Below are 26,285 nucleotides of genomic sequence, written 5' to 3' on the forward strand. Positions count from 1 at the left end.
CCGCGCCCTCATCCCCCTCCCGCGCCATCCGCCGGTGCATCCTTGCCCGTCCCCACCCAGGGCCGAGGGGGGCACCCGTGCTTTTGCACACGCCGGGGAAAGTCCCGGGGTCACGCTGAGACGTGTGGGGAGCCTGTGACGCTCAAGCTTGTCCCCACACTTCCGCCTCCAGTCACGACTGGGGACCGTGGCAGAGGCGCCCCGAGCGCGGGCCAACCCCTGCCTTGGCTACTCGGGCGGGCAGGCGCGCACGCAGGCACGCACGCAGGCACGCACCCCGGCCGGGGTGCCGCTGGCTTCCCAGCAGCCCGGTCACGTGGGCCGGGGCGCGGGAAGCCGCGCGAGAGCAGCCCGCCGGGTGCGTGAGCGGGCGCAGCCGCGTGTTGTGCGCCGCGCGGGAGCCCGCCCCTCCCGCACAGAGAAGCCCGCCCGCCCGCCGCCGCGGCGGAGTCTGGGTAAGCAACGCGGCCCTGCCCCTGTGGGCTGCTCCGGGCTCAGTCCCTCCCGCCGCGAGCCGCCGGGGCGGCGGCTGCAGCTGCACCCGTCGCGGGACAGATGCAAGTAGCCGGGGAGAGGGGTGTTTTTGGTCCGTTGGAGATGTCAGTCAGGGCCCAGGAGGAAATTAGCAACGGCGAGCGAGTGCTGGGCGCGCGGACCCGCCCTTGGCCGTGGGCCGCCGGGGCCTTACGCGGGCGGGATGGCGCGCGCGGGAGCCGCACGGCCTTGGAGCCCATCCCGCTGCGGGCCGGGCTCCGACCGGACGCAGAAGCCACAATCCGTCTGTGTCAGCTAGGTCCCGGGCAGCCGCGCCAGGCCTACAAGCTCCGGCTGCGCTGCCCTCCCTGTCCCCTCCCCCACCCAGTTTGTGAGTACCTAGCTTCTAGGGCAAGTAGCCCCCGACCCTAATAAGTATTTTCTCTTAGCCAAGTGATTTTTCTTTTTGAATTCTACCCCCATCTTATCATCGTCTCCCTAGCACTCTTTTGGAGAAATCAAGCCGTTGTCAGTTGCTTAGGCAACGCACAGCACAGCGCTGTACCTGGAACCTGATCGCAGCTAGTGTTGTGTGCTTTATAAATTAACTCCCATCTCCCTCTAAGGATTAAACTTGGCCTTCTTCCTCTAGAGACTCGAGCAAGTCCCTTAGAGCTGTTGATTGATGTATTAAATACATCTTAGAATTATTATACATAATAATTAAATAATTAAAATACATCTTAGAATCAGGGTTTTCAGAGCTGAAAAGGACCTTAAGTTATATCGAGTTCGTCCCTCATTTCACAGAACAACACCCGGCCTAAGGAGCATAGTGTTGGCTCGATCAAGTTTCTGCACCTTTCATGATTAGGCTTTAGGGCTGCAGACACTTTAACCATTGAACTCGCCATTGTGCCGGGACTGCAGTGCTGGTTCATCCTGCTTTGGACAATGTATACACTAGAAGTGATTACATCAGGTTTACAGGACTTCTCAGGTTGATAGTCTAGGCTAATGTAGAAGTAGTCTCCTGCGTGCGGAGACTTACAGGCCTCATGCCACCTTGTCTGGCCACTTGTTTCTTCCTTAGTTTTAGGCATCATTCATGAAGCACTGCCCGATGGACAGTGGGATGGATAGATATGAAATAGTTGAGATGGCTGGGGTGCAGTTAGGAAGCAGTGACACATCCAGGGTGGTCGGCGAGAAGACCCCTCCCCACCCCACACACTAGATTGTCATACCCAGTGCTATAATAAATGTCTTCTAGCTATAAAGAGTTTCCAGTCAGGTTCAGTCACTGGCTAGTTTTATGTGCTAACCTTTAGCCGGCTGTTTTAATAGGTGAAATCCCTAAAAAGGTAGTACTGTCTTGTTACAAATATGTTTTAAGCCTGCAGAAGTGAGCCAGAGAGAAATACCTGACTGTGGTGACAGAGTATTTTGTAAAGGAATGTACGTCTAGATGGCTCATCTTCCAAGCCTAGTCAGTGCTCCTCTGCGATATAGCTTGTTCCCCAGGAAGAGGGGTCGGAGAATGGCCTGTGGCTGATTTATTGGCGCCTGTGGTTGCCCAGAGAGGCCAAGCAGGACTTTCAGCTGCCCTCCATGCCTTACAAAGTGGAGCTATGCACTTCCACCCTATCTCCTGAGGGGAATGCAAAGGAGCCAGGCTGTCTAGCTGTGGAGGAGGGGCCCAAGTGGCTTGGCAGTAAAATCTCCTAGCATGGCTCTGCTGCTGGGAAGTGTTGCATAATGCCTTCCCTACCACTGACCCAAAGTGATTTATTCCCTGCAAGCTGTTGGTGGTATCTGACCAATGTGTCCATTTTTGAAGTCAGAGCTAGAAAAGAGTTGGAGAGCTGTATTAATGTAGGGGTCCCATAGAAAAGCAGGACAGGTGTTCTTATTTTGATGAATTGTAAAGTAGGTCTACACCACTTCCTGTGCCCCCTTTCTGTTTATTTCACAGAGCATGTGCATCTGAAAGCCAAAAAGAAAATACGGCTCCAGTTGATAGTTACCTGTCCCAGCTATGTTGAGAACGCTTACTGTGCTTATAGACAGCTCAGGCTTGACTTCCAGCACCCTTGTGGCTCTTGACACCTTTCTATAACTCCGGTTCCAGGGGATCTGATTCCTTCTGGTTTCCACAGGCTCCTGCATACATGTACACCCGAATTCATACAAGTACACACATAATATGTTTTACCAGGCATGGTAGTGCACACCTTTTAGATCCCAGCTCTTAGGAGACAGAGGCAGGCAGATCTCTGTGAATTCAAGGCCAGCTTGGTCTCTGTAGTAAGTACCAAGACATCCAGAGCTACATAGTGAGCCAGCCCTGTCTCACCGCTCCCCTCACCCACCCATTCCCCCCCAAAAAAGTGGAAGAAAAAGACAGTACTCAAAGCTAACATGAAATTTGGTTATCAGTTAATTTTAATTGTATTTGGTTATACTCTGGGGATCAAACATGGCATCTTGTGAGTGCTAGATAGCGCCTTTACAACTGGGCTGTATTATATCCCCAACCCTTTGTTAACTACTGGGCTGTATTATATCCCCAACCCTTTGTTAGGTTCCTCTTCTCATTTTATTGAACCTTTTTTCTTCTCTTAAAAAAAAAAATTACCTTATTTAAGAAAAATGTGCCTATATTATTAAGGTTTTGAATTTTTTCTAATTGTTTTTGTAGGTGCCGATCAAAAGCAGTGTTTTATTCTGGAAGATGAGGCTTTTTAGGCAGAGGGTCTTATTTAGTGTGTTGGTAGTGTGTTCATGGAGCTCTAATTCTCTGGCAAAGGAAATGGTAGTTTACTTACACAGAAGCGTAGTCACTTGCCTGCTATACTCTGGGTCTCTTCTGGTTCCGTCTCTTTCACTCCCTGACCTGTGAGTACCCTCTTTTGCTCTTGTTAGAATGCAGTTTTTAGAATAAGTCAAGAAGAATCTTGTTCTTTTCTTTTGTATTAAGTTTTTTATTTCTAAGTTTTATTGGCTTAGTGCTTTATCAGACAGACAGACAGACACATGCATGCACGATGGAAAAGGTGCCAGACTATCCTATCGAAGATTTCTAGACTGTAACTGCCCTTTCCTGTGTCATCCACCACATCTCCTTCTTGATCTAATATTCTCTGTGAATAGGTTCCTGGCAGGTTTTATCTGTGCCTGTATTTTCAGATTTGGCATTTCCTGTATCATTTTTAGACACTATGGAAATAAGTTTAAAGTTGTATAAGAATAAATGCTTCTTTTTCCTAGATAATTTTCACCAAAAAGTTTGAAAATGGTGTGCCCCTTCCTGGTCTCTAACAACTCTACAGAGTGCATTAGTTTAGATCATTTCTGTTTCTTTGAGGGGGTTGTCTGTGTGTTAAAGGTTGACCTTGGGTGACTTCCTCACTGATTCATCTAACCTGGCTAGCCAGTGAGCCCCAGGGATTTGCCTGGGGGAGGGGAGTGAGTGCCTTTGGGGACCAGAGGAAGGTGTCAGATCTGGAGCTGGCATCACAGGCAGTTGTAAGCTTTCTGAGGTGGGCATTGGGAATCAAGCTCAGGTCCTCTGGAAGAACAGTACTGTCTTAACTGCTGGGCCATTTTTAACTTTTTAAAAAGGGTTTTAAGTTTTTATATGTATGGATGTTTTGTCTACATATACATATGTACCTCGAGCACCTATGGAGCTCAGAAAATAGTTAAGAGTCTCCGGAACTGGAGTAATGATGGTTGTGAGCCATCCTGTGGGTGCTGGGAATTGAACATGGGTCCTCTACAAGAACAGATGCTCTCAACCACTAAGCCTTATTTCCAGCCCCAGCACCACACACACACTTTTTTTTGTTTATAAGGGTAGCAGGGATCTGAACTCAGGTCCTCATATTTGAGTGGCAGACACTTTACTGACTGAGCCAGTTTCCCAAGGGTCCTGTTTTCTTTTTGAGATAGGTTTTTCTAAGCTCAGGTCTCAAGCTTCTGTGAGCTGGAATTACAGGTCTGCAACAGCGTGTCTAACTACTTATATTCCTTAAACCACCTAAAATTTTAGTTTAAAGTCACATTTACAATAATTACTGATATTTATCTAACACAATCAACACAATTCTTTGGAATACGTATGCAATAGTAAACATCCTTCCACACTTGCTGGGAATTATGGTATATGCTTATGATCCCACTCTTCAGGAGCTTGAGGCAAGAGAACACAGAGTTCAGAGCTAGCTTGGGCTACAGAGTAAATTCTAGGTCAATCTAGGTTATAGTGAGATCTTGTCTCACAAATAAAACCAGATCAACTGTCACACGCCCACAATCATTTAAAAATGATTACCATCTTACAAATACCAAGTTTCACTTGTAGAACGAACGCCTTGTATCATGTAACATTGGAGATTTTTTAACTGTCGATTTTTTTAAGCTTATAAAAAAGCTTGGCATTCCTCTGCCAGCTTTTCTATCTTTTACTGATAACTGATTATAAAGTCTGTTAGGGATTCTTACAGTGTGAGAGAATGAAGAGCTGAGTATTCTAGGCTGTTCTACTGCTGATCTGAGGGTGCAGGCCAACCAAAGAGTTTTCTAAACATCCAAGATGTGGAACACCATGCTAACTAAGTTATAAACAAACTAGTGTAAACGTGTTTCATCTTAGTTTGAACTAATCCAGACCTAATTTACTACAATCTAGAAAGTAAATAAAGCTTTTATAGTCTCATAACTGTCAATACTAAGCCTCTTATAAATATTACTCTGGTGGTGAGGGTGTGGTGCTTGAATGGGAAGGATATTATGATGATAAAAATACCTTGTACGCATGTATGAAATTCTCAGAATAAAATATTAAAAATACTAATTTGATAATAAAAATATTTTAAAACTCTGCTTCTCTAAATAATGAAGGGTAAATTATTTTCTGGAACCTATTTTACATCTTTTTTTTCTACCAAAAATCTTTTCTGTTAATTTTTGTTTGTTTGTTTGGTTGGTTGGTTTTTGTTAGATCCAGGCCAGCCAGCCTTGAACTCACTGTGTATAGCCCTGGCTTACATTGAATTTGCAGCAATCCTCCTGCTTCAGCTTCACAAGTGCTGGGACTACAAGTGTATACCACCATGTCTGTCTTTCTCCCAGATTTAAAATTTTTTATTGTTTTATGTATGTGGGTGTTTTGCCTGCATATATGTCTTGTCACTATGTGTGTGTTTGAAAATTGAATTGGTAGAAGGGTTAGCAGTGGATGTTTCCGTTTTTATGGCTTTGGTGGCACAGTGGCTGACTAAAGCTGGGATAGCTGTTGCTAGAAGAAAGCAGAGCAGAACGCATAACATGCAGATGGGAAGTGAGGGGATGCTCTCAAGAAATGGTGTGTTGGGGCGACGTGTAATACTCTGAATCTTGTCACCACTGAGCTGGGCACATTCACAGCAGCCGCCGAAGACTATACCTAAGGCCAAAACCCACAATCAAGGGGCAGAACTTGGGAGAGTTAAGTTCAGCCAAGTTACTTATAAAAACAAAAACATCACTTTTTGGAGGAATATTGCTGAATAAGAGTCTCTTATATTATTCATAGTTTGTTTTATGTGTATGAGTGCTTTGCATGTATGTAAGTATATGGTGTGCATGCCTGGTGTCCATGAAGTCCAGAAGAGAGTATCTGATGCCCTGGAATTGGAGTTAAAAGGTTGTGAGTTGCTGTGTGGGTCCTGAGAGCTGAACCCAAATCTGTAACAAGAGCAGGTAGCTCTTCAACCACCAAGCCATCTCAACAGCCTCTAGTCATAGTTTTTAGTATATAAATGACTAAACATGAGGAAAAACACCCAAAAGACCAGGAGGCCATCACCCTAATCAGTGAAGGTTGATCCCACAGTTACACAAAAGTTAGTAGATCAAAGATGTAAAATAAGGCTGTAAGCAAATAGGAAATTTCAGCCCAGAAAAGGCTTCCAATAAAAGGAATGACACCAAGGCCTAGGAGGGGGAGGGCATGGTGACCAGATGGGGGTTCAGCTCCTTCCTGGGAAATTCTGGTACAGGTACCCAAAGATGCAGGAGAGGTATCACGTTGGAGAGAAGTGAGGCAAGAGGAGAAATAATTTTAGGCCTGAAAAGAAAAGATGTTGGAATCTCACAGAGTGGGTTTAACCACTTAGAGAAGGCAGGCGTCAGTGATTGTGAGGATAGATGAGTGGAAACTAAAGTAGGAAGAAATTACTGCGTATGGCTGCTCCTTACACAGCTTAATCCTGTTAATATTTTAGGTCTCCTTTCCCTTTCTGTGTGAACTGACTTCATAGTATCCTCAGTCTCTCCAGCCAACTCCCTGGTTAATCTGGAGTTTGTCTTCTGTCTCTAAGATCTCACCTTCCAACCAGAGCTCTTCCTGAGGTCTGCAGGGCCCCACCTTCTATTTTGTTACCAATACCCTGAAAGGTTCTCTTGAATCAGAAAGTTTGCCTCAGCCTTTCCCCTGTACCTGTAGGTCACCTGCTCTCCTGGTCACCACTGCTCCCTTCTCTCAAGGCTCTGCCGTTTCTCAAGTCCCAGGTTTTCCTGGTTGGTTTTATTGCATCTTTTCTGTTTTTCAAGTTTTCATACTTAACCTTTTTTTTTTTTTCCAAAAGTACTGAAAAGTGAACCTAGGGGCTCATGCATGCTAGACAAATCCTCTACCATCATCTAGACTCTTTTTTAAAAGTATTTTTATTTTGACACAAAGTCTAAGTTTCCTAATTCAGCCTTAAGCTTATGCCCTATCCCAGGCAAACCTTGAGTCTGTGACACACGGGCCCTGGCATCCAGGGTAGCTTTGATTACAGCATGTGTGCCACCAGGCCCAGCCCATACTTAGCTTTTTAAAGTTTTTTTTTTTTTTTTTTTTTTTTTTTTTTTTTTTAATTTAGCTTCACTGTATAGCTCTATGCATATTTAGAAACTTCAGTTTTGTCATTGCAGAGCCCTCCTCCCTCTTTGGCACTGCTCTTTCTAGAGCTGTCTCCACTCATCACCAGACATTTCTACTTCCTTTTCCTGGAGTAGACACTTTGAACTTAACGGGGTAAGAAACCTCCTCCTCTAAGCCAGTTCCTGTGGCTAGCTGTGGTGTTTTACCTTAATATCAATACCAAGAACATGGCAGTCACTGTGAAAATGTGCGCTGAAGAAATAAATGACATCTTCTAGTAACCCACTCACCTCTGGCTTGCAGCCTGTGGTTGACTGTGTCCTGTCTGCTGCCAAGCTGTGTCGGTTCTGTGTCTGGTGGCTCTCATGTTCCCCCTTCATTCCCGCTGCCAGCTGCCATGACGTGGTTTCTAGTTGGCTCCTTGGCTGACCGACGTAAAGATGGTCCTGTCTAATACCTACTGAACACTTACTACAGGTCTTACCATCAGATATATATACCTTCTTGTCCCCATCCCAACCCCTCATTAACAAAGGCTCACGATGGCTCAGGCTAGCCTTAAATTCCAGACCCACCTACCTCGGCCTCCTGAGTGTTTCATCTGGCACCTCAGGAAGATACTGCCATCATCCATACTTCATAAGTGCTACTGAGGCCCAGGAAATTGAATGTCCTGTCAAGAGCCATACCTAGTTAGTGGCTGAGCTGAAACTCTAAGAGGTTAGGTTTCAGAGTCGGAGATGACAGTGCTATGCTCTTCTCCCTGCCACAGAGTGACTGCCAGTGCTGTTCCTACACAAGCATCTTACATAGCTCATTGCAAACAGCGGGGTACCTTCAGGTACAATCAGGGTACACTTACATATTTAGCATTCTTAGTGAGTCGAGCCTGTCATTTCCTTATATTTACCCCCTTTCTCCTCCCCTTTTTATACTGAATTGAATTCTGATATCAAAATATTCACACCCCTCTCAGGCATGTTACTCAGTTTTATCTGTCAGTCTGAGCCTGTTGAAGACCAGTTTGAATATCTTATTTTCCCTGCCTTCTCCATGCTTATCTCCAGCTGTTCTGATGGCACTTTACATTTTTAATTTGTAATGTAATTATTATCTTGTATTTGATCTCCTTGCTAAGCCTGTATTCTTGACTTGAGCGTTTATGCCATTTTTTTTTTTTTTTTCTGGTCTGTAACTTAGTACAGCCCATGCTTTTGATGTGTGTGTGTTTCAATGAGTATCTGCTGAGGAAATGAAATTTTTAACTGTTACTCAGCCCATTAACCACAAGATCTTGGTACTGCAGCTTCGTGTGTGCTGTTTCTCGTTTCTGTGTGGCACAGTAGTCGGTTGTGTCAGTGTTTATAGATAAGCTGTATTTGAAAACCTAGTGAAAATACCTGTGATCCAAGAATTTGGTGGGGTTTTTCTATGAAGCATTTTTGAAAAGCAGCTGATTTAGATTATGTTACTTTGAGCCATTTTATTGGTCTTGAGGTGTTTTTGCATGCTGAAGCTTCAAATATATGTCTTTGAAAAATCTCCTTGTCATTGGTGATGTCTTAGAAGCAAATGTGATGTAAGTAGTAACTTTTGGTCAGACCTCTGAGGACCCTCAGTTTGCAGCCTTGTTTTCTTTCAGAGGATAGGCTCAAGTTTCTGTAGCTTCCATTCAGTTATTTCAGTGATGTCAGAAGGCGCTTGCTGTTTAAGTCTGGTGGCTTGAGCTTGAGCCCTGGAACCTGTACAGTAGAGAGAGGACCAAGTCCACATTGTGCTCCGACCTTCACATGCACACCCTGGTGTGCGTACACACACACACACACACACACACACACGCACGCAGTGTTTGTATGTGAGTGGGAACGTGGAAGCCAGAGGCTGTAGGTAAAGGCATTTTGCAAGAAACCTGGTTTGTTATATCAGTGTTGGGATCTGAAACCTAAAACCTGATCTGATGACAAGGAGGTTGTTTTTTTTTTGTTTTGTTTTTTAAGATTTGTTTAATTTATATTAGTACACTGTAGCTGTCTTCAGACATACCAGACAAGGGCATCAGATCCCATTACAGATGGTTGTGAGCCACCATGTGGTTGCTGGGAATTGAACTCAGGACCTCTGGAAGAGCAGTCAGTGCTCTTAACTGCTGAGCCATCTCTCCAGCCCCAACAAGGAGATTTTTAAAAAACCTATATTTGAAGTTTCAGTATACAAAAATACTTTAAAACCCTTGTTCAATTCCTATCAACACAGAGTGACTCCCAACCACCTGTAACTTTGGCTTCCAGGGATCTGATACTTCTAGAAGCATCTGTACTCATGTCCAGTGTCCACACACAGACACATAATTTGAAATAAATAAAACCTTCCTTAAAATGTCTGAATATAGAGTTAAAAGAATCAGTTTATGGGATCCTTGAAGTTAATTATTTATAAAGAATAAAACTTGCAAACAATACTATCCTTTTGTCAAAGATACAGTCCTACACAGGCAGAATGTGATGATGTATAAGAGAGTCAAAAGCAGGGCTGGAGAGATGGCTCAGCGGTTAAGAGCACTGACTGCTCTTCCAGAGGTCCTGAGTTCAAGTCCCAGCCACCACATGGTGGCTCACAACCATCTGTAATGGGATCCGATGCCACCTTCTGGTGTGTCTGAGGACAGCTAAAGTGTGTTCATATACATAAACTAAGTAAATTTAAAAGAAAAATCAAAAACACTAAATTCAAGATGGTGGTTATGTTTGGAGGTAAGGTAGGTGGAGGGTGAAGTGAGGGACGTGCCAAGGGATTTCTTCCATGTGTGTAATGATTATTTCCTATGTTGACGGTGGGTGGGTAGGTAGGCTTATTTTTTATTTTTACTGTTATCTGAACTGTTTATAATTTTGAGTTCAGATAATGTAGTCCCTCCTTTCATCTCTACTCCTTAGTTTGTTTCCCAGAGTTATTGAGGAGTGAAATGAAAAGCCTGCTGGTCTGTCTGAACCTTTCCAGTGATGTATACACAAGCAAGAAGTTATTTATATAAAACGTTTTCTCCCATGTTTAAAAGTAAAATAACAATTCAGTTCTTTTTTTTTTTTTTTTGGTTTTTCGAGACAGGGTTTCTCTGTGTAGCCCTGGCTGTCCTGGAACTCACTCTGTAGACCAGGCTGGCCTCGAACTCAGAAATCCACCTGCCTCTGCCTCCCAAGTGCTGGGATTAAAGGCGTGTGCCACCACCGCCCGGCAATTCAGTTCCTTTTACATAATTTTATGTAGTTTTATTTTCTGTCTCTTCTCATGTCTTAGAGATTATTTTGCATTAATATAGTATGTAGTTTTTAATAAAACAGATTTGTCAATATTGTCATTATATTTTAGACTATATGTATATTTATATTTATATTTGTTGTTGTTGTATATCATTTGCTTAGCCAGCAGGACATTCATGTCTCTCCCTAACTCTTTGTTAATACTCTGTAAGCTTCCTGTGGAGTTATTATCTGTACCTCCTCTCAGTGCTCCTCTAGTTTGTGGGTAACGTTTCCTTTTAGGGAATAATGGGGGAGGCAGATTTGGCCTTTGGAGCTTGGATTTGAATCCGCTGCTTCTGCCCCTTAGTAGCAGTGTGATCTCGGGTGTTTGTCATTCAGTCCTGAGTTGTAAAGGGAACCTAATATTCCTTTGCTTGGAAAGGTCTGTTAAGAGTGGAATAGGTTAAAGTGCCTAACATATAAGAAGCACTGTAACGTGTTAGCTGTCTTTATCGTATCATCATCAATTGCTCACCTGTCTACTACCCCAGCCTCCATCACTGACTTCCTCAGACCTTGGTCTCTGGCTATGGAAGAAGCCTCATTCTCACTTTCAGAGTCTGCTCTTTGAAAGGTTGTTCCCCGGTGCCCTAGTGTCTTAGGGCTACATTGCTGTGAGGGGACATCATGATCACGACACTCTTGTAAAGAGCTCTCATTGGGGCTGGCTTACAGTTTGAGAGATTCAGTTCATTATCATCATGGCAGAAAGCATGGCAGCCTGCAGGCAGACATGGTGCCGTAGAAGGAGCTGAGAGCTCTACATGTTGATCCCAAAGCAGCCAGGAGGAGGTTCTGATTCCACACAGGGTGGAGCTTGAGCATAGGAAACCTCAAAGCCCACCTACACAGTGATGTACTTCCTCCAACAGAGCCACACCTTCTAATAGTGCCACTCCCTATGACCAAGCATTGAAACATGTGAATCTAAGGCGGCCAAACATATTCAAACTACCACACTTAGTGACACCCATCGAATTGCAGCTGCCCTCTCCCCAAAACACCAGGGCTGTTTGCACAGCTAGGGCAGAGGTGGCAGTGAAGATTAGCCTCCCCCCTGCCTGAAACTGACTTTCCTGTGTCTTTGTTGCTTAGTCACACAGTCACATAGTCTGTCTTGGCCAGTTCTTGCTTGCATATCCTCATGCAGGCTTTTCCCCTTGAGGCTCATTTGCCATAGCTCCCTTTTCTTACCACGGATAATCTGCGTCTTGGTGTGGATGGAATCAGGTTGTAGGTTCTTTCTGATGAGCTCTCAGACCCCATATAAGTCAGGGTACGGCTTGACATCTGTGACTGCTAAGTCCCACAGACATTTTATGACTAGAGGCCAGTGTCTCCTGCATGCCAGAGGATCTCAGAAGAAAATGGACAGTTCTAGTCCAGGTAGGATGTCCATCAGGCTGGAGAGGTAGCTGAGGCTCACAACCAGGTAGAATGCCCTGTTATTCCCTCTTACAGGTAACATTTGAATAGCATTTCCATTACAACCCAGTTTTCACTGTTATCTCATGTAACTGAGCCACACATCAGGATCTCAATTCATCTCTCCACTTAAGAAACAGCATTAGAAACGTGAACACGAGATGCGGGTAGAGCTCAGAAGTAGCGTGTTTACCTGGTGTAAATGAAGTCCTGGCCATTGCACCATAAGGAGAGTGGGAGTGGGGCTTGCCTAGCATGTGCAAGGTCCTGGTTTGATCAGGTACACATACACGAAAGCGAAACGTAATCATATCGAAAAGCGTGAGCATTTCTCTCTCTCATACAAATTACTTTCTTCTTGCTTAAAAAGACTGTTTTACTGTTTACTAGTTCATCTTAGTGTCCTAATTAAGGGGGTTAATGTTAGATAAGAATGAAGTCAACAGTGTTGAATATTTTCATTTAAAATGAAGCCTTAATGCTCTAGGTTTGTGTGAACTATAACCAGTTTTGTGTATAAGTACATATGTTTGTGCGTGTGTACATATGTGTGTGTGTGTGTGTGTGTATTACATCTATACATCCCAGACATTTATATCTATGTTGGTTTTTCTCAGAGCCGCAATGGATACTGCCAGCCACAGCCTTGTGCTTCTGCAGCAGCTGAACATGCAGCGAGAGTTTGGTTTTCTGTGTGACTGCACAGTTGCTATTGGGGATGTTTACTTCAAAGCCCACCGAGCAGTACTTGCTGCTTTTTCTAACTATTTCAAGATGATCTTTATTCACCAAACAAGGTAAGAAGGGGCTTTTGTAAATGAGAAAAAAATTTTTTAATACTGTGATATATGTCTTATCATTTAAGGCAGTGGTTTCTCAACCTTCCTAATGCTGAGATCCTTTAATACAGTTCCTCGTGTTGTGGTGACCCCCAACTATAAAATTATTTCTTTGCTATTTCATAACTGTAACTTTACTAATAACTGTTATAAATTGTAATGTTAATATCTAATATGCAGGATATCTAATATTTGATCCTGTGAAAGGATTGTTTGACGACCCCAGAGAGGTTGAGAATCACTGGTTTAAAGGCTTATTGTTGGGTTATCCTAATAGAAATTTTAAAATATGTGTGTGTATATGTGTGTGTGTGTGTGTGTGTGTGTGTGTGTATCAGTATTAAACTCAGTACATGGTATCCATGATAGAACATACTTAAGGAAAACAAGTATAACTCAAATTGATTAAAGGCTTAGCCTAGTCTGGTGTGAGGCTATATTCCTTTAATCTTACCACTCAGGTGGCAGAGGCAAGGGGATCTCTGAGTTTGAGGCCAACTTGTCTCCATAGTGAGTTCTAGGCCAACTAAGGTAACCTAATGAGATCCTGTCTCAAAAAACCTACTACCAACAGAAAAGGCTTAGGCACCACCCAATCATCAAGTCCTGTAATGTAAATCCCACTGTTATCCTGGTGTTAGGGAGCAGGCAACTAAGACTGAGCTGTTCAGTGACCCATCCAGGAGGAAAGAGCTGATGGGTTGGGCTCAAGTGTAAGTCTGAAGCTAACCTGTGTACCTAAGCACTAGGCTGCTGATCTTTGGTGTAGCATCACGTCAGTGTCATGTCACCAGTCAGAGAGGGCTTGCTTCACATTTTCTGTTTTTGTGGGTTTTTTATTTCTTTTGTATTTTTTGAATTTAGGTAGTATGGGAATTCAAATTCTGAGCTCTGGGAAAAGATTAATTTTAGTTTAGTCTAGGTGTAGACAATTCTAGAATCTTGCTTGCTAGTTTGTTTGTTTATTTATACATTTTGAGATAGAGTCTCACTAAGTTGCCCAGGCTGCCCTTGAACTCACTCTGTAGCCCAGGAGGACCTTGAACATGTGATCTTCCTCCTCAGCCTTCTGAGTAGGAGAGCCATAGCCCCAAGCCACCAGACTTAGTTCTCTGTGTATTTGGTGGGTTGTTGTTTTGTTTGTTTTTAAAGGACCTTACATGAAATTGAGGTGTCAGATCCCAATTATGTGTTTCTTATTTAACTGTCAATCATTTAACTATTTCCTAAGTACATATATATCAGAGGCTGAGCTAGAGTGCGGTTATAAGTAAGTTAGACCCTGTCTTCAAGAACTCTGTAGTCTGATAGAAATTAATGTAAAGCGAATAATTGATCTGTCTCGCGTTAGGCACTCCCTGGTGCTGTGACAGAATGCCTAAGAAAACAGGATTTGTGCTTTCAGTCTCAGGCCTTAGTCCACTTGCAGCTGGCTGGCTCCCCAATACTTTAACATTGGGAAGGCATGAGATACCATGAAAGAAGGCATAACAGAAACGCTACCCACAAGCTGGGCAGTGGTGGCGCACGTCTTTAATCCCAGCACTTGGGAGGCAGAGGCAGGTGGATTTCTGAGTTCGAGGCCAGCCTGGTCTACAGAGTGAGTTCCAGGACAGCCAGGGCTACACAGAGAAACCCTGTCTCGGGGAAAAAAAAAAAAAAAGGAAAAGCTACCCACTTGGTAGTAGGCAGACAGAAAGCAGGAACAGTGCAGTGACCAGGGACTAGATAAACAGCCCTGGCAGGCGTGTACTTAGTGACTCTTCTTCCACCTTGGCCCCATCTCCTAGTTTCTTCTACCTCCAAGTAATGCAGTCACATGACATTGTGACTCCATGAGTGGAGAATACACTGGTGAAGCCAGAGTCCTTGTGACCTAGTCACTTCCCCAGAGCCCCTCAGCTGGCCACCAAGGCTGTAAGGTTGCACACCTGAGCCTTCAGGGGGCATTTCAAGTTCAAAGTCTAACACTCAGTTCTCCTGTCTGCTAAATGCTACAATGGTATACCCTCCTTTGGGTATTAAAAGATCAATGACATTAAAATCTTTGGTACAGAGCTTTGCTGATAGTAATATGGTGTCAAACATCAGGTATACTCAGAATAGAAGACTTCTAGCAGGCCTGTTTTAAGAAGTTTGCAACAAGCCGGGCGGTGGTGGCGCACGCCTTTCATCCCAGCTCTTGGGAGGCAGAGGCAGGTGGATTTCTGAGTTTGAGGCCAGCCTGATCTACAGAGTGAGTGAGTTCCAGGACATCCAGGGCTATACAGAGAAACCCTGTCTCGGGGGAAAAAAAAAGTTTGCAACAGACTTTACAAGTCTGAAAGATCCAGTCTTTCAGATGTTGCAGAGGAATATAAAGAGGAGTATTACAACTGGAGGGGAAATAGCATGGATCACGGTTTGGTCCATAACTTGTATGTATCACTGTTAAACTCAGTACATGGTATCCATGGTAGAGCACACTAATAAAGACAAGTATAACTAAGATTGATAACGGCTTAGCCCAGCCAGGTGTGGTAGCAATGCTTTTAATCCTAGCATTGTAGGGACAGAGACAGGAGAATCACTGTGAGTTTGGGGCCAGTCTGTACTATACTGCAAGTGCCAGGCCTGGACTACATACTAAAACCCTGTCTTAAAAAAAAAAAAAAAAAAGAAAAGAAAAGAAAAGAAACAAACAAACAAGTTGACAAGCTGTCTCAGTTAGGTTTACTGCTGTGAGCAGACACCACAACCAAGGCAAGTCTTATAAAGGACAGCATTTAATTGGGGCTGGCTTACAGGTTCAGTCCATTATCATTAAGGTGGGAACATGGTGGCATCCAGGCTGGCATGTTGCAGGCAGAGCTGAGAGTTCTACATCTTCATTTGAATGCTGCTAGCAGAATACTGACTTCCAGGCAGTGAGGATGAGGATATTAAAACCCACACCTACAGTGACACACCTACTCCAAAAGGCCACAGCTCCTAACAGTGCCACTCCCTGGGCCAAACATATACAAACCATCACACAAGCAGAGGTGATATAAAATGCAGATATGATCATTCAGACAACAGAGTAGATAAGGTGGCTAGAAAGTGTGGTATGGTACAAAGATGGGGTTGGAGTGAAGTCCTGCTAGAGTTTTGTCTCTGATGTGACACTGTAGATTACACTCACCACATGACAAATGCTAGCTCCCCCTCAGTCTGCTCTGAGCTATGAGTTGTTTAGCTTCTAGTGCTAGCTAAACAACGGCATTGTGAAGGTGAGGCCTGCCTTGTCTTGTGTTTGTATTGCTCAGACACCTTCAGGTAACAGAATTCTGAACTTACACCCCCAGAATGCCTGTCATAGAACATGCCGGTGAATAGACAGATCAGATCAAAGAGGAAACCTGAGAGAGGAAGCAGGGATGTTGGGATGAAGGACTAGAGAAATTAGATTGTCAATATGCTGGCTCCCAGGATAAACTGCTTCAGGGAAACAGTCCACCAATGCTGTCCACCGCTGCTTCAAGTGCATCGTCCCCGTTTGCTGCCTCTGCTCTAACTCCACAGAGGTCTGCTCTGTTGCACTATCTAGTAGCCATATTGACTTTGAAATTACTAGGATGCTTTTCAAAATTATACTTGTATATTTGTGATTTAAAGATTTTAGAAGCCAAATAAACATTATCATTTACATTTTAAGTAATAATTAACAATTTCATTATATACCTTTAAAATATAAATATTTTTGTTTGGTTTGGCTTGCTTTTGCTTGTTTGAGTTTTATGTGTGAACTCGAGTGTTTTGCCTGCATGATGTGGGCTGTTGTATGGGTGCTGGAAACTGAAGCCAGGCCCTCCCTCTGCCAGAGCAGTCAGTGCTTCTAACCACTAAGCCATCTCTCCAGGGCCCTGGTTTTAGTTTTCGGAGGAGGGTCTCTCTATAATTAACAATTTTAAATCATCCAGCTAAATGGCAGTAATTACATTCATTATGTCACCTGCAACTGTCACTGCTGTTTCTAAAATCTTTTCATCACTCCTAACAGAAACACTGCACCTAGTAAGGAGCAGCTCTCCATTCTTCTTCAGCCGCCTGTAACCACCCCTTTTTTAACTGTAGGTTTTCCCCTACTCCACACATCTCTGTCCTTGTCCCTTGTATATGGGTGTGTGGCCTGACTGATGTATGTGCTCCACTTGCATGCCTGGTACGCACTAAGCCAGAAGAGGACATCTGATCCCTTGGAACTGGAGTTACAGACAGTTGTGAGCCACCATATGGGTGCTGGGAATCAAAACCAGGTCTTCTAGAAGAATAGCAAGTATTTTTAACTACTGAGCCCTTTGTCCAGCCCAGTTCTGTCTATTTGTAAGTGTCTTCTTAGATATTTCTCCTTTCGTTTGTTCTGGTTTTTTGTTGTTGTTGTTGTTGTTGTTGTTGTTGTTGTTGTTGTCTGCTTGGTTTTTCGAGACAGGGTTTCTCTGTGTAGCCCTGGCTGTCTTGGAACTCACTCTGTAGACCAGGCTGGCCTCGAACTCAGAAATCCGCCTGCCTCTGCCTCCCAAGTGCTGGGATTAGAGGCGTGCGCCACCACCACCCGGCTGTTCTGTTTTTTTTTTTTTGTTTTTTTTTTGTTTTGTTTTGTTTTTTCCAGAGAGGGCTTATTTATCCCTGGCTGTCTGTGAGTGCTGGGATTGAGGGCCTGGCTTTGTTTTAGATATTTTGTGGATGTGGTACCATACAATTTTTGCCTTTTGTGTCTGTTTTTTTTTTTCCTTAGTATGTTTCAGGAGTTCAAAGTTATAACCCATACCAGAACTTCCTTGTTCGTATAGAAGAATGACATCCGTGATGTTTCAGCCCGCTCTGCTTACCCATTGTTTCTCTTTCTCTCTTTTTTTTTTTTTCTTTTATTCTTTCTTTTATTGAGACAGTCTGTCTGTAGCTCTGGCTGTTCTGGAAATCTCTATTTAGACCAGGCTGTCCTCAAACTCAAAGAGATTGACCTGCCTCAGCCTCCCAAGTGCTTGGATTAAAGGCTGCACCACAACACCTAGGTCCATTCATCTTTTGATGGGTATTTAGTTGTTTTCAGCTTTTAGCTACTGTAAATAATGGTACAGTGAACACCAGCATATAGGCATCCTTTCGAGTTTCTGTGTTTAGTTCCTTTGACTGTATGTTCAGTATAAAAGCAGAGTGCCAATTTTAATCACTGTTCTCTCTAGCCTCTCGCACCTAGAATAGACCGCACTGCTTAGCGCCCCCTGGTGGTGAATAGTCTGAGCATCTCTGCGTTTCCTGCTGTTAGGCAATAGGTTGAATGCACAGAGGCTTGTTGATGAACCATAGAAACAGTTACATTCAAAGAGTGATTTTTTTTGCTGTTGTATTTCATCAAGGCAGATTGCCAGATTTAAACCTCCAAGGAAGAATTTGTTTTAACCTAAGATTGTTAGAAACCAAAAGGCCAACTAGGTTGTATTTCATTTTGTGTGGGTTTGTTTTTGTTTTAACAGTGAATGCATAAAAATACAACCAGCTGACATCCAGCCCGATATATTCAGCTACTTGTTGCATATTATGTACACAGGAAAGGGGCCGAAACAGATTGTGGATCATGGTCGTTTGGAGGAAGGGATCCGATTTCTTCATGCTGACTACCTTTCTCACATTGCAACTGAAATGAATCAAGTGTTCTCACCAGAGACTGTACAGACATCAAATTTGTATGGTATTCAGATTTCAACAACCCAGAAAACAGCTGTCAAACAAGGGCTAGAGATGAAAGAAGCTCCTCCCAATAACAGTGGAAACAGAGCTGCTGTCCCAGGGGACCACCCCCAGCTGCAGCTCTCCCTTGCAATTGGGCTAGATGATGGGGGTGCAGAGCAGCAGAGGGAGAGGGCCCATCCTGCTGCCCAGGCTGTGGAGGAGCACCAGAAGCCTCCAGTGGCCATCAAACAGGAGACATGTGATCCAGAGTCTGTGCTCTCCCAAAGCCACTCCTCGTCCTCATCAGAGGTGACTGGCCCCTCTTTTACAGAAAACAGTATCAAAGTCCACTTATGCCATTACTGTGGGGAGCGTTTCGAGTCCCGAAGTAACCTGAGACAGCACCTCCATACCCATGTGTCTGAATCTCTCCCTTTTGGTGTCCCTGCTTCCATTTTGGAAAGTAATGACCTTGGTGAAGTACATCCACTTGGTGACAGCAGTGAGACTCTTGAATGCCGGAGGCTCAGCTCCTTCATTGTCAAGGAGAATGAGCAGCAGCAGCAGCAGCCACCGCCTGAGCGCTCGGGCAGGAGTACCTCAGAGCCCTTACAGATCAGCCAGGTCTCTCTCATCTCCAAAGACACAGAGCCGGTAGAGTTAAACTGTAATTTTTCTTTTTCAAGGAAAAGAAAAGTCAGTTGTACCATTTGTGGTCATAAATTTCTTCGAAAGAGCCAGTTACTGGAACACATGTATACACACAAAGGTAAACCCTACAGATATAACCGATGCCAAAGGTTTGGAAATTCATTGGCCCAGAGGTTTCAGCAGTATTGTGACAGCTGGCCCGATGTCCCCTTAAAAAGTTCTCGCTTGTCACAAGAACATTTAGATTTGCCTTGTGCCTTAGAGTCCGAGCTCACACAAGCAGGTGTGGACACCATCCTTGTGGAGTAGCTGCTGCTGCTCCCGCAGCATTTTATACTGATCTTGGAAGAGACTCACGTGCCATTTCTAGTCATAAATTAGTTACCTCCTCATGGTCTTTTGACTTAAAATAATCTGTCCCTAGTTTTGAGGTTGTACATACCAGTTCTCATTATAAGACATGGCTATTAAATGTAACTTTCAAATTATCCTATGAGCTTTTTTATAAATTAAATCATAATTTGAAAATCAGAAGTTAATGTAGAAACTTTAGAGTGAGTGTTATTTATACAATGTCTTGTTTTTCCAGGTTGCAGAATCAGTAAAATGAACTTGAATATGAAGCAGATAAGATCTGTTTTACAGACTATCTTAGAGACTGTGAATGGAATCATCTGTAGAGTGCTTGCCTAGCATGTGTGAGGCCCTAGGTCCAGTGGTCAGCACACACTCACATGCTCACACACAAACACACTTCTAAACTGTCACTTGGCTTATGTTTCATAGGAATTATGTTCTTAGGAAAATGATTTTTAAATATTTTCTGCCATATAGGAAATCAATAGTTATTTTAATGTATAACTATATATAGGAAATAAGTAGTTATTTTAATGTAAAACTATATATTATAATGTATAAAGTGTTTTGTTTTAAGACATGGCTATACTAAATCACAAGTAGTTTTAACTGTACTTACTAGCATTCCAACCTCTTACATGTCCTTTTATTTACTAAACATCAAGTATACCTCATTTTTAATAAAACTATTTCAGCTAAAAGGAAGGACTTGAGAAGTCAGTGGTGACGACGTCTTGAACAGAGAAACCAGTGAACTCACATAAATGGAGCACAGCTGCAGGTCTGTGTGAACTAACCTTGGTGCAGATAGGCAGATCTACGGTGTTCTTAGACACTTTCAGGTGTCTATAGCAAGAGGTTCACTTAAGTTTGAAGAGGAAAATGATAAGATACATACCATCTCCCTGACTTAATGTTGCAGACTTGTCAAGGCTGTCTGGGTTGATGGCAGTTTTCTAAAAGTCAGTCATAAAGGTAATTTTACAGTGGCGTGACTTTCACTTTTCTGTTAGTAAAACCAGTGGAGTGGGTGCATTGAGCATTGCAAACCTATTTAAAAACCCATGCCAGCAGCTCTCCTTTAGTGAATATAAGCACTTCCTTTCATAGTGGAGATACTTAGAAACTTAAAACTCCAGGAAAATGGAAGTTGTTGGACTAAGTGATGGATTTTCTGTGCCTAACAAGTAGCCCAGGAAATTACATTGTTTCCTAAGTGTTGTTTAAACTTGAAGTTCTGTTTTCAAGGATCAGAAGGCAAGAGAGACTGTAGAACACCCTCCCCCCTTCTCTACTCTATTAAAGTCTCAGCCTCACAGACACTTGAAAAACGTTTGAGTTGATCCTGGCACACACACCCTCCTCTCAGATTGGAAACAAGAGTCTTGCTATGTTCCCAGGCTGGCCTTAAAATCTTGGGCACAGGCAGTTTTCTGCTTCAGCTTCCCGGTGGCCAGGACCATGGGGCATGTACCATCTCACAGATACCTCAGTATAGCCATTTAATTTTGATGTGACGCTAACCCCACTCTCACACCTCTGAAGACATTTAAGAGGCTCTCCTACCTCCACCTGTCAGAAGGTCAGAGTAATCCAGCTAATTCTGAAACAAAAGTTTTTGTTTTTGTTTTCTGAGTAAATGGTGAGTTCAGTTGAATAACAAAGTTTCAGAGATGGTGGCATGGGCCTCTAATCCCAGAATTTGTGAGGCTGATTTCTGAGTTCAAGGCCATCCTAGTTTATATAGTGAGTTCCAGACCAGTTAGAGTGACATAGAGAGACCCTGTCTCAAACAAAACAGCACACAGCACACACAGATACCACACCAAACCAAAGTAGTAGGTTCCTTGTTTTTAAGGTTTTGAGACATTCTTGCTATTTGGCCCAGATTAGACTTGAACTCACCATTGTCTTCTCCTGCCTCCTTAGTGCTGGGGTCATGGGCTGTAGCACCATCCAGCCTTCAGAGGGGTAACTTTTAAGGGCCAAGTGAAGAACCCTGATGGACACTGTCTTAAGGTAACTGAATTTCTGATTGAGAGAGTTAGCCTCTGGGATCAAGACTGACGATATGTTTTGAGAGCAAAACCTGGCTAGTGGTAGAATGGATTGTATTGGGTGGCTAAACAAGTGTGCTGTTATGGGGGCGGTCCTAATTACATATTATCTTAAACTTACGCCATCAAAGCAATTACCCAGTTATACTACCTTCAGTGAGTTAATCTTACAGAAACATAAACACTGACTTCACGTAGTTTAGGCTATTTAGGATATATTCCCTACCTTTAATTTTTTTGAGATACAGCTATATCTCAATATATAGAGCCCAGGCTGGCCTCAGACTGACAGCATAGCTGAAGCTGGCCTTAAGCTCCTGACCTGCCTGCCTCAGTCTCTAGCACTGGCATTGTAGGGGCCCTGCCCATGTCAAGTTCCCCTAGCCTTCTCAAAGTAAACCTTACTTTCCAGCTTGTCTGTACTCCTCCGTGCTTACCAAGTCATCAGTCTGACCCACAGAAAGCCCTCATTAGGGTGGGAGTGGAGATTTGCTTTCAGGGTAGGTGAGTGGGCACTGCAGCTCAAGACAATCCAGAGAAGTGCTAGAAGCGTGCCAACAGCTGGTGGCCATGTTAGACGCCGTCAGTTTAAAGTGGAACTATATATACGAAGCTCCCAAAGAGTTAACAAAGATGTATTAGTAAATACAATACCTAGTAAAAACCTAGAGCCTGGGGAATGACTCCGTGAGTAACATGATTGCTGTTCATGCATTTGAGGTAGGTGTGGTATCTGTAGGCCCAGGAGCAGAGACAGAAGATAGCAGGGGCTCTGAGGCCAGCCAGCCTTGCAGAAAGAACAAGCTCCAGGTTCAGTGAGACTCTGTCTCAAAAAAACTGAGGCAGAGAGTGAGTGAGGAAGACATGTTGTCAATCTGTGGTTTCAACATGTACCCACATGGGTGTACACCCACGCACATGCATACTCCTCGCATACAGAATACATACATGAGTGGAACTCTTCTATGAGTTTTAAGAAGACACCGGTTCACCTGGCCCATTGTTAAAGTTCCTCAGCACTAAGACCTTCACCTGATTCCCATTATTCAATTATTTTTATACTAAGATTTAACAAGACAGAATACTGGGTCTTGTCTGTCTGATCCCAGTGGTCAGTAGACTGAGGCAGGCTTGCAGATTCAAGACTAGCCTGTCTTAAGAGAAACAAAAAACAACAACAACAACAACAACAAAAAAAGTAAGATTTCTTCAGTCTTCAATAACATTTTGCTTTAGGAAGTGGAGAAATGTGTTTCGTTTTGCAGAAAACGTTCCCTAGAGCTCATTTCTACTGAGGCATATAGTAAGTGGTGTGGGACTGCTGTTGCTTTGTTTTGATTTTTAAAAGGATATATTTACCTTTATGTTATGTGTTAGGGTGTTCTGCCTCCAAGTGTTTCTGTGCACAGCACGCACACAGTAACTGTGAGCCAGAAAAGGGCATCGGAACCTCTAGAATTCATGTGGGTGCTGGAACTGAACAAGGTCCTCTGCAAGAGCAGCAAGCACCCTTAAGCACTGAGTCCTCTCTCCAGCTCATTTTGGGTTTTTTGAGGTTCAGTCTTACTATATGGCCCACGATGGCCTGGGAAGTTTTGGTTTTGGTTTTTAAGACGTGATTCTTCATTGGGGGAAAGAGTATTGACATTTTAAAAGATTTTCCAGGAACAACCTTTACTTTTTGTCACATCTGCAAAATGGAGCCCCCTTCCGTTGCCCCCCCCCCCCCCCTCCGCTCCCCTCCTTCCCCCCACCTCTCTCAAGCAGTATGGTTTGTGTAATGGTTGCCTAGTTGAACCAGGAGTTGCCATATGTACTTTGTTGCCAAATGTCGCCCTCTTGTGTTGCGGTGAGTCGTCTGCTGGGTAAGGTTTTGAAGGCATGGTGAAACAAGCTCACGTCTTGTCAATCTGTGTGCTAGGCAGAGACTAAGTAGGTCTTTTCCACTTGGGCCAGCTTTAAGTCTTCCCTTCTTTATAGATCCTGCATGGAGGTGTTTTCTGGAGAAAAGCAGAGGCCATGTCAGCATGTGTTCTTGGTAGGAGCTCTCATCTCAGTAAGTGCAGTCTGCTTCACAAACAGTGTTGTTGCTTTTTAGTATATAGAATGTTTGAGGTGGTTACTTACGTCTCCCAGCACCTCCCTCACAGGGTGTTGTGAGGCTTCGCTCTAACATGGTTAGTGCGCTGATGGGAAACAACAGCAGGAAGCAGTTCCACAGCTAGCCTACTCAGTATTCCATCCAGTAGATTCTAGAACATGCTTGCAGCACTCAGGCAGTGCTTAATAGATAATTAATTGAGAAAATCAGTTTTTATGAAAATGCACCAGAAATAGGAGTGCTACCTGAGTTCTTACTCTTCTGTACTATTTCTCTCTACCGTTCAGCAAGGAAGATGGGGTTTAGCATTATTGGAAATAAAATACACCAGTTTCGGCATTAATGAGACTTTCTTCCAGAATACATTATTTTCATATAAGAAAAGGAACAAAGAAATCAACATCCCATTGTTTCTTGGATGAAGATGGTCTAAGTAATAAGTAGGGACAGGAACTGGAATGAGAGTCATCCGTAGGAACTCACTAACGTTCTTTTGAAGTAAAGCTGGAACGCTTTCTCTGAGCACTGAAGGAAATACCTGCTAGTGATGGCGAGGAGAACAAGCCGGAAAGCGGACAGTTCCTGAAGCCTGTTTGCACAGGCAGATTCCTGACACTGAAACTTGGATTTCTGATGAATACTTGATAGGTATTTTTGTGGTATCTGTGCTAAAAACAGTTGATGTGGAAAATGTTTACAATGTAACCTGTGTCTTTTGGTGTACTTAAACTAAATATGTCTGTGCTGTTTCATTAATAAGTTGTTTCTATGCTCAACCATGCTTGTGTAATTGGTCTTTTCTTTTTAATCCGGTATGTCACAGTCCTAAATCTGGACGTCTTAAATGCAGGTGTCCTGAACTGGCTCTCATCCTAGATTGGACGAACCCCTGGTGCTTCAGTGTGTGTGTGTTCCTGATTCCTCACCATTGGCCCCTCACAGACGTCAACAGAGTAGGTCAGAGGAGAAACTTCACCCAGCATTCAGGAATCTGAAGCAGTATGATTGAGTTTAAGGCCAGGCTGAGCTGAGTCTTAAAAAATTTAAACAAGGGTCTGGAGAGATGGCTCAGTGGTTAAGAGCACTGGCTGCTCTTCTGCAAACCCAGATTTGTTCTCAGCACCTATATCAGGCAGCTCCTAACTCCCCGTAACTCTTGCTCGGGGAGGATCTAGATCTCGGATCTCTGACGTACCTGCACTGGTGTGTGCCATACCCATGCACAGATACCCATGGTTAAAAATAAGCCCCAATCAAACCTAAGAGCAGACATAACAAAAAGGCCTAGTGAGGAAATTGTCAGATTATCAGGCATACACAGCTAGTGAAGGACGATACACTGTAGAGTTACACTTCCACGCGTCACTGTAGAGTTACACTTCCACATGTCACTGTAGAGTTACACTTCCACGCGTCACTGTAGAGTTACACTTCCACGCGTCACTGTAGAGTTACACTTCCACATGTCACCGTAGAGTTACACTTCCACGCGTCACCGTAGAGTTACACTTCCACGCGTCACTGTAGAGTTACACTTCCACGCGTCACTGTAGAGTTACACTTCCACATGTCACCGTAGAGTTACACTTCCACGCGTCACTGTAGAGTTACACTTCCACGCGTCACTGTAGAGTTACACTTCCATGCGTCCGGAATAGTCTACAGAGTTTTGTATCCCAGTTTGGAAACTTGTCTTTCACCTGTTTTATGAAGACAATATGATTTGATTCAACGCAACAAAATACTAGCTTATAGACCTGATCTTTACAGCACTTTCTGTCAGCGTCACCTTTGCTGAGGTAAGTAGTCTCTGCTGGGTAACTTTTGAAATTCTTTTTTTTAATATCTGTGTTTTTCCTGAACATACATATTTGCACCATGTGGGTCCCTGGGGTCAGTGGGGGCCAGAAGAGGGTATCTAACCTAGAAGTGGAGTTGCAGGTAGCTACAGGTCACTATGTATGTGCTGGAAACTGAATTTGGGTTCTCTGAAAGAGCAAGGGGTGCTTTTAACCACTAAAGCCATCTCTCCAGCCACTCTTAAATTGGGCATGATGCAGAAGACATGAATGGACCCAGTTCTTACCAACCACAGCCTGTGGCAAGAGAAAAGTGCTGTCCTAATCCAGAAAGGGTCAACTGAAAAGAAAGGTCTAGTCATCTCTCAGGGTTCTTGGTTTGCTTTTACTTTCTGCCTTATATTCTATTCTTCGGGTCCCAAGCAATGTGATGTACAACAGTGGTTCTTAGTCAGGGTATATTAGGATCTTCAGAGAAAAGAATAAGGGGAAGAAATAGGCAAGTAGACATGTTCCACTAACTTACGGCTGGCGTGGTGGTACACACTTGTAATCCAAACACTTGTAAGTAATGACAAGAACAACTCTGAGTTTGAGATAAGCCAGGTCTCCTTAGTGAGACCTCCTTAGTGCCATGCCAGTTGGGGCTTCATAGTAAGACCCTATCTCCCCAAACAAA

General features: G+C 43.6%; 1 protein-coding gene across 6 annotated transcripts; it reads left to right on the plus strand.

The window, feature by feature from the left end:
• Nucleotides 1–324: 324 nt before the first annotated feature.
• On the plus strand, nt 325–24,584 carry Zbtb25 (zinc finger and BTB domain containing 25). 6 transcript variants are annotated; one of them, XM_076921975.1, is made up of 4 exons: nt 883–3,372; nt 12,729–12,908; nt 18,446–19,410; nt 19,882–24,584. In XM_076921975.1, the coding sequence occupies exons 1-4, from the start codon at nt 3,209–3,211 to the stop codon at nt 19,983–19,985; spliced, it is 1,413 nt and encodes a 470-aa protein (XP_076778090.1). In that variant the 5' UTR covers nt 883–3,208; the 3' UTR covers nt 19,986–24,584. The 6 variants fall into 6 exon arrangements, with proteins under 6 accessions (XP_076778093.1, XP_076778091.1, XP_076778094.1 ...); XM_076921978.1 differs by lacking the exon at nt 883–3,372 and adding an exon at nt 325–455 and having other exon boundaries at nt 18,446–24,584; XM_076921976.1 differs by lacking the exon at nt 883–3,372 and adding an exon at nt 446–557 and having other exon boundaries at nt 18,446–24,584.
• Nucleotides 24,585–26,285: the final 1,701 nt, after the last annotated feature.

The sequence above is a fragment of the Arvicanthis niloticus genome, chromosome 23 (genome assembly GCF_011762505.2).
Source record: "Arvicanthis niloticus isolate mArvNil1 chromosome 23, mArvNil1.pat.X, whole genome shotgun sequence".
NCBI lineage: Eukaryota > Metazoa > Chordata > Mammalia > Rodentia > Muridae > Arvicanthis > Arvicanthis niloticus.